General features: G+C 41.9%; 1 protein-coding gene across 1 annotated transcript in view; it reads left to right on the top strand.

Moving 5' to 3' along the window:
- The window catches only part of me1 (malic enzyme 1, NADP(+)-dependent, cytosolic), a 98,621-nt gene extending 93,587 nt beyond the window's left edge, over positions 1-5,034 (top strand). Inside the window, exons 7-14 of the mRNA XM_080471652.1 lie at positions 306-415; positions 1,919-2,016; positions 2,169-2,282; positions 2,463-2,568; positions 2,819-2,961; positions 3,039-3,212; positions 3,472-3,570; positions 4,087-5,034. Coding sequence (XP_080327778.1) covers positions 306-415; positions 1,919-2,016; positions 2,169-2,282; positions 2,463-2,568; positions 2,819-2,961; positions 3,039-3,212; positions 3,472-3,570; positions 4,087-4,254 — 1,012 coding nt within the window. The 3' untranslated portion in view covers positions 4,255-5,034. The remainder of the gene's footprint in view (positions 1-305; positions 416-1,918; positions 2,017-2,168; positions 2,283-2,462; positions 2,569-2,818; positions 2,962-3,038; positions 3,213-3,471; positions 3,571-4,086) is intronic.
- The last annotated feature ends 3,883 nt before the right edge of the window (positions 5,035-8,917 follow it).

An 8,917-nucleotide genomic window follows, 5' to 3' on the forward strand; every position in this document is an offset into this window, starting at 1 on the left:
TCACTGTTGTAAAGTTGGGCACACAGGTGTTGGCTTATCATACACACTTTTAAAAGCAATTGGTGCAGCGAAGTTCTGTTGCTGTGTTTAGTTGTTTGAAACAATGGTCTCTGAACTTTTCAAAAACCTGCTTTTCCCTGTTGAGACTTTGTGCTCTCAGAAGCCTCAATGTTCCTCTTTTCAGGCTGTGTGGTGCAGAAGGTGCCGAGGGAGAGCACCCTCCTCTGGACTGACATCATGTTTATAAAAGTTGTGCATCTGTTAAACACATTGACTAATTAACCTTTTTATTTATCGCTTCACAGATATGGAATGGAATGTCTCATTCAGTTTGAGGACTTTGCAAATGTGAACGCTTTCCGACTGCTGAGCAAGTACAGAAACCAGTACTGCACTTTCAACGACGATATCCAAGGTGACACACACACACACACAAGTCAATGTTTATTTGGGGCCGGAGCACCTTAAACGAGCAGCTGTTGTAACTGTATGACCTTGTCAAAAAGTGCAGTGTAAAAGTGAACCAAACCAAATGAAGGTGTGAAAGTATTTAGCCGGACCAAACTGAACCGAGTCCCCAGACTATCCGCAGACTATCCTGGCGAGGAACCCCCATGCTCTCCTGAAACACACAAAGCAAACTCCTTTGTCCATGAGGGCTGGCACGTCCTAACTTTAGCGTTTTTAGCAGTTAACATTGCCGTCCGATGTGGTCTCTGTGGCACAGTGCAGCCGGGAAGTGTTCACAGCGCATCACTTTTTCCACATTTTTGTTGAGCAGTTGTTTGCGCCAGGTGTCAGGAAGTTTAGGTACGCATGCCTTCCTTGACACATTGGCAGAGACCATCTCGGTGTACAAACGGTTTGAAATCAGGCGTCATGGATGGAAGTGGATTTGTACGATCAGTCACAGATGGAATACATATGTTTGAGTGACAGTAGAATCCCCTGCTGCCCTTTAGTATTTTCCACATTTTGTTATGTTACAATCCTTTTCCAATCGTTAATGACAATGTGAACAGAACATTATGTGTCCTGCCTGTGACTGATCGTGCCACGCTGCTTCCATCTATAAATATATATACACATCCACGCGATCACCCACTCTTCAATTCAACTTGTTCTTCAACATTCCTGGATGTTTGATATCAACCAAACCAATAATTTGGGTGAGGCTCTTAATATTTCAGGAGAGACAACTCAGTGGCATGCAGACTAAATGATATGATTTCCACAACACTGTTGTTTTCCTGTTGTTGTGAAGATTGCCATCTGCTCCTGGAATGTAGGTGCCTCCTTTGACCTTTAACCCCGTGCATATGCGCACATGCATTACATACTCGACAGCAGGTGGATTTAGTAATCACTTTGAAAACAAAATATGAAGTTAAATGCACTCTTCCATTGTACATCTTGATATTAATGAGCCTCAAATCAACAAGTAGGTTTTCATTTTTAAAAAATGAAACGAGTTGTCTTGGTCTTTTGTTTGTGCGTTGAATAGCAGAGCTGCTTTTAGACACAGATTTACAGGGATCTCTGTGACAGACAACACCCACAGTGCAAACAAAACTAATGAAAAGCTCAGCAGCAGATCTACACCCACGCATTAGTCTGGTGCAACATAAAAAAAAAAATCTTCTCTTGTGTTTACTCATCATTCAAATCTATAAATATTCTCTTTTAATTCATTTCACCAGACATTAAGTATCAAACCGTTTTAATAACAACGGTCCAGATGAATAGAGTTGCTGATATTAATTATAGTTTCATCTCTGACTTCGTTCAGCACTTAAACATTAATATCTGTTATTACAGGGTCAACACTCCATCATATGACCTACTTTGCACTCGTGATATAAACCCTACAGAGAATGTCAGTATATGAGTGCTGATGTGCATCTGTCATGTTCCTCAGGCACTGCTGCAGTGGCAGTAGCTGGACTCCTGGCTGCTCTTCGCCTCACCAAAAGCAAAATGTGTGATCACACCGTTGTTTTCCAAGGGGCGGGAGAGGTAGGTGCAGCATGAACCGTGCATGGCGACGATACACATAAGCACTCAGCATTTTGAACTGTTTTCTAGTGTTTCCTCTTTACTAAAATGAGAAACTTAGAATTTTCGAGGAGCAGCTCCAAAGTTATTGCTCACTTTTCGTCTTGCCCCAGGCCGCCATGGGGATAGCTGAGCTGATCACCATGGCCATGGAGAAGGAGGGACTACCCAAAGAACAGGCATTGAAAAAAATCTGGATGGTGGACTCCAAGGGTCTTATTGTCAAGGTTGTGTTTTGAATAAACACACACACACACACATATTGTGTTCATTCGCAGGCCAAAATACAGTTCTTCATTGTAATCTAACCACTGCAGATGACCACAATGAGACCTCTGGTATTGTTTTACTGTCTGTTTACACTGGTTGATTGTTTGTCTTTGTTTATGCCCCCCCCGGACCTTTAGGGTCGGGACAATCTGACTCATGAGAAGGAGAGATTCGCTCACGAGCACGCGCAAATGAAGAAACTGGAGGATGTGGTGCAAGAACTGAAACCAACTGCTATTATCGGTAAGACAACGGGCATCATTGCAATGCTCTATTGAAGAGAAAGAACAGGAGTATTCAAGAATGTAGTGATGGAGGACATTGAGATGGTTGGTAACATGGTTGGTATAGGAGGAGATAGAGGCTGATCATCCGATGTGGCGACTCCCAAAAGGGGGTAAACATGGTAGACAGGAGCCTCAAAAAAAAGTAAATAACTTAAAAGATTGTAGTTGAATAAAATATGTTGCACAGTAACATTACCTCTTCTCAGGCGTGGCAGCTGTTGCTGGAGCCTTCACCGAGCAGATCATCAGGGACATGGCTTCCTTCAATGAACGCCCGATTATCTTCGCCCTCAGCAACCCGACCAGCAAAGCCGAGTGTACCGCTGAGCAGTGTTACACTCTCACAGAGGTGCTCACATCTTCATAAGACTCTCACATGGTCAACATGTATAGATTTCTGCTTTATCAAACCGCTCCCTGTTGCAGGGACGGGGTATTTTTGCCAGCGGGAGTCCGTTCGACCCCGTCACCCTGCCTGACGGGAGGAAGTTCTACCCCGGGCAGGGGAACAACGCCTACATCTTCCCTGGTGTGGGCTTGGGTGTGATCGCTTGTTCCCTGCGACACATTACAGAGGAAATCTTCCTCACTTCAGCCGAGGTAACACACTGACACATGCAGTGTAAAGTCAGCCTTTAATGTCATTTGCACCATTTCTATCAGAGAATTGATGATTTTGAGTAAAATTATGGAGAAACTAGCATACATGTCATTGTACAACAAAACAATTGAATCAGGTAATCTGGACTTGTCCGTTGACGCAAGATGCATCTTACATGGACAAATAAGAAGACGCACCGAGCTCTGTCACTGTCACTGCTCTTTTATGTTTCAAAATACATATTTTGATGTTTTCCAGGCTCTTGCTGATCTGGTGACAGAAAAGGACCTGGCTGAGGGGAGACTGTATCCTCCTCTCAACTCCATCAGGGACGTCTCACTCAAACTTGCAGCCAAGGTGAGAGTTCAGTTTATTCTCAGTCCACAGTTAGAATTACTAGTCAAATCTTATCAATCACATGGATCCAGATGCAGACTTCAGAATCTTTCAGGAGACAGGAGGATTGAGTTGGGCCAGACTTAACAAAATGTCAATGAAATTGTAGCAAAGCTACTCCAGAGTGGAGACAAGAGCTTTGATAGTGCTCATGCTAGTGCTTTGTCAGCAGATCAGAAAGAGAGTGCAGCTCACAAGTTTTTAGGTTTTTTTTCATACTAAGAAAAGTAACAGTAAGATGAACTTCTTCAAAAAATTTAACAGTGTTGGCTCTTCTAGTAAACAGCCGGTTAGTGAAATAGTAAGTGAACTTCTCCGCTGAAGCTAACAGTTGATTCATAAGCAACAGCATCAGTCGCTGTACCAAGCAGTGAAAAGGCATTCCAGCAACGATTCGATTTATGATGGATTTCTCACAATTCTGTTGGATTAAGACACATGGTGAAACTTTCCTCTCCTGACCGCTGTGCCTCACAGATCATGGAGCACGCCTACAAGCACAATATGGCCACACTTCGCCCGGAGCCGTCCGATAAAGAGGCGCACGTGCGTTCCCTCGCCTACGGCACCGACTATGACGAGTTCGCGGTGGACTCGTACCGCTGGCCGGAGGACAGCATGGCCATGCAGTCATGCAAGCTTTAACACTCCCACAGCGAGCCCTGCGAAGTCAGAATAACTACTGATGTGCAATACCGTCACAAGAAGTGATGCCGTGCTGAAGGAAGCTGTGTGCAGGAGTATTACTGTGAAATAAATGGTTACAACACATACACGGTCATGTCCATCAAACAGTGTGAATGATTGTTAGGAAATTAACTTTCGGATCATTTGTGTTTGTTATCTCATTATTTCACACTAATATGTCAGGGAAACCTTCACATGTTCTTTAAATCAAACTGTAGTAGGCAGTAATGACGATAATCCGCTAAGATTAGCAAGCTACAATAGTTTTGATTTCTGACCTACATTCGTGATTGTAAAGATACAAAGCATCAGCGTTTGAAAAAGGTGCTTTAACGTAGCCATCAACCTTCATCTCATGAACAGACACGCCGTCTTCCTGTAATCATCAGTGCAGCACAGAATGTATAGTCATGTATAAAGTGATTCACCCTTTATGTGACATGACTTGCCTTGATCTATGTTGAATTTGATCTCTCGTTGTGCTTTTTGTGACTGACTTGAGAAAGCTATAGCAGGGTGTCTCTGAGAACGTACGTAATGGTGCTCTAGTTCCCTCTAGAGGCCTGATTTTGTCATTGCAATGCACAGTTCTGATGAGGCTTCTGGATAAACTCCATGTGTGTGAGCTGATTCTCCATCGTGATGAGCACAGTGTCCCACGCGTCCAGTCTGAGCTGTGTGCGCGTGTGGGAGCCTCAATAAAAGTGGCAGGTGAATCGACCTGCGTTCTGACCCAGCCGTGTGTTCTCTGTCTGTCTGACTCAAACCGAGGATGACTTCACATGAATTAATTGATCAATCAGTACCCAGACAGTCAGTACCAGAGGCTCTGACTGGCCCACAGCCCGTCCCAGTCTGAAATCAATAGAGAAGCAAGCAGACCAGTCAGCGTCCAGTGTTGAGCGTCCCGCCCGGGGCAAATTTCTGCCAGGCAATCATTTGTCTCCCTCACTTTCCCTGCTTTGCTCTCAGTTCAAATCCTCCAAATCCGCCTCGGGCGACCTCTGCTCTGACCTGATGATCAATATGTCTCAATGTCAACACCATCCTGTTTTCTGTTTGGCTGCGCAGGACACATGTTTCTAACAGATAGGTTACCATACAGTGCAAGGAACTGTAAAGATGGCCCCACTATGTGCAGCATCGTTCATCAAATGTCAAGATATATGAATTATCTTTTTCTGCTGTATCGGACAAACAAAAGGGGAACTCAAACGTTAAGATGAGAATCGAGAAAAACACTGATGAACCCGACAGGAAAACCCTACAGTCTTTCTACATCCTTTATAAGATCACTAAATCATTGACTAGACATTTATTTTGATAAGGTATCAGCACTATCAGCCACATTTCAGATGCATTTATTTCAACTGATTTAAAACGGGACACCTTGTAATGCTTTTGACTTTTTTAATGGGTAGAAATGTGAAAACCACAGATAGGTCTCGACCGTCCAAACGATAGTAGTTTCACTCTTTGTTTGAGTTCTAAATATTTGTGGATAAAACTATACAATTGTTTTAATTTCTTATTATATTGCATTACTGGGTCACTATATTTTTAAAAGACAGCTACAGCACAATTACTGTTACTTTTAGCTCAATATTTTAGTTCTCCCCTTTTTTTTACTAACTACTTCAAACAATTGTTACTTTTGGTTTACAATTTCGAATTTTTGCACATGTTTAAATTCTCAACTTGCTTATATTTTTACTTTTAGCCAACTCCATTTGAAGGCCTACTATAAGCTAGTTTGTGATAGTATCTATAGCGTATAGTAGGCTTTTTCCATGACTTGCTTTTCAGCATTTTCATTATTACATAACAGGTGCTTACATGTATTTTATACACACATCCGGACAGACATAAGTCATTCAGTTATTTTTCTTACAGATTAATTCAGACTGTAATATCTTCTACTGTTAATTGTATATTATAATGTATCACCTTGCTGGACACAGCCAGGCCATGTGACTGGCAGCTGTGACCTGACCTTGCTTTGACCGTCATCCCAGTTTCACATTAAATGACACCTTGCTAAGACCTTTTTGGTCACAACCGATCAGTAAACTCTCCCTCGGGGGAAAGTTGTCAGTCTGAGTCCGTTGGTCCATCTATTCCTGCCACCAGCCTGTCTGACAATCTGCACAGCACATAACAAATGTAAGTGTTCCTTTCTGACATACGTACTGCAGTTCTTTGAAAAGATCAAGTATTTTATTCAGAATTTCAAGCTCTTCTTTTTCCGTGCAATAACGTGCAGGTCAGATATTTCAAAGGCCAGTAGAGGGCGCTGTGATATATTGTTTTAACAGCAGTGCAACATTATTGAATCCGCTCATCAGCAGCACATTACATTGTAATGTATGTCTCCTGTCCCTAATGCATCCATATAATGACTCCACATAATGAAGGCTTTGACTGCAGTAATGACCCAGCCTTTAAATCGCTGCATTTACTTTTGGACTAATTTCACCAGTTACGTCTTCATGTATGTACAGGGGAATTAACTTGTGTCATTGTTGCTGTTCAATGATTATGGGCTATAGCTTGTATTACAGACCATAATGGTAAAATTGAGTAGGTAATGTCATTGTCAGTAATTGCACAAATGGGAAACATGTTAATATAATTACTAACCTGTGGCTCTTAGGAAATCTTTATTACTCCCAGCCAGCTAGTCTGTCACCACACTGTAAGTGTGAGCAGTGCAGTGTGTTCATGGGATGGTTTTTCAGTTGAAGTTAATCTTGTCATCAAAAGTTAATTAAATCCTGGATGAACATCCTACATCTGCACGAACCTGGATGTGATTTTAAGAAGCAACCTGTTCCTGTTTGATCTTATTGAGTTTATAATGTGGCTGAAAACCCTAAATCCAAATTAAATAACCCCCCCCCCAAAATTTAGTACAAGTACAAAACATCCCACAGAGAAACGCTACCGTTTACAATTGTAGAAAGTATGAATGTGTTTCTTTAAAATCGGTTATTCAGATCATTTATGATCTGAAGTGTGAAACAATCAGCCTATCAGCTTAACATGAAGGATTTTACAGGCACCAGTAGGATGCTTTCTGTTCCCTCTCATAAAGAGCAATACGTATCTCTGCTGAAGAATGGCAAGTTGAAATATAGTGACGGCAAAGTGCAATAAAGCAATACTAGTAATTGCTGCATATTTAAGGCATTTTACAACGGTCCTATCAGTGATGGCGACAAGTCACAACAACTTCATAGAAACACATAAAAAACACAATCTCGTTCGTCCAAAATGTTTCCTCCAATTTCATTTGTTCCTTTATGTAATTATTTCTTAATTTATTTTTATGTTTGTTTGATAAAATTCTAAGTAGCACAGTGGTTTGCGGGGTAGAGTATTAGATAAACAGACACATGCATCTTGGTGGCTGTGTTTCGCAGTGCCGTTACTCACAGAATGTTCCTCTTTGCTCTCAGTGAGGCTGGAGCAGTGGTATAGAGTCCGCCTCACACATCCACACATTCAGGTTTGTCCTCTGCTGCTGCATGCAGAGCGAGATCAGAAAACAGATACGCAGACGCTAAGCACAGCACAAGATAGTAAGTTTTAACCATTGTCTCGGAAATTTCACAAATGCACAGTTTTGTAGAGTTTTATTTGTGGTCTGATTCCATGAATAATTGTACTTTTCGTCGATTGTGTGCACTTTTCCTGTATCTACCATATTTTTTCTAAATGCAGAAGATTCAACCAGCCTCCTCTGACATGGTACACATTTTGTTTTTTGCTATTCGTGGTATTTTGAGATTGAGTCTCTCTATTTCAGGCTCCTTGACCTCCCCTCCTTGTGCCTGATTGCTGTTCCCTGATGTCTTTCACCTGTGCCTCAGTGTGTGATTGTCTTCACCTGGTGGCTTTGGTATATATTGGGAGTCTTCTGTGTGCTCTGGTCGTTGGTTTGTCTCTGTCTCTGTGTGTCTGCACTTTCCCAGTGTTTCATCTTTAGCGCCCATAATCTCAAAGACTTTCTGATTTTGGTTGCTTTGGCTCTTTGTTTTTTATGTTCACCCAATAAAAAATAGAGTTTACATCAGAGGGGTGTCATACATACAGCTCATGGGCCAAAACATCCCACCAGGGTTGGATCTGGCTCAATCTGTGACACTGTATGGTCTAAAAAAAAAGAAAGAGAATAATTTATTGTGCAATAGTAGTAACTGCGAATATTCTCCGGGTTGCACTGTTCAGCGCAGACCTAATAGAAACAGACACCTCGAACTGAACTGCTGATTACAGCGAGATGCAACGGTAAAAAAACGATAAAAGTCAGTGACCTTTACATTAGCCTCATGGTTCTTGGTGAACACATGAGCTGAAGGTTGTAGAAATTGTGCAGCTTGAGAAGAAACAAGCTTTTTTATTTTTACATAAGTCAAAAGAAGAAAAAAGATTGTAGTGGATTGAATGTGAAGATTTCCATCGTGTGGCCAAGCTCCATAGAGATCAAACTGCTCTGAGACTCATTAGTAATCAATGAGGTTTCACCTGAACGACTTTGCTGAAGTGCACCTGATCGTGGTTACCTGAGCACAAAGTGACTCAGTGCAGTCCAAGCTGAGAGCAAATGAGTAAAGGGAAG

This window comes from Lipophrys pholis (assembly GCF_963383615.2).
Source record: "Lipophrys pholis genome assembly, chromosome: 9".
NCBI classification, from domain to species: domain Eukaryota; kingdom Metazoa; phylum Chordata; class Actinopteri; order Blenniiformes; family Blenniidae; genus Lipophrys; species Lipophrys pholis.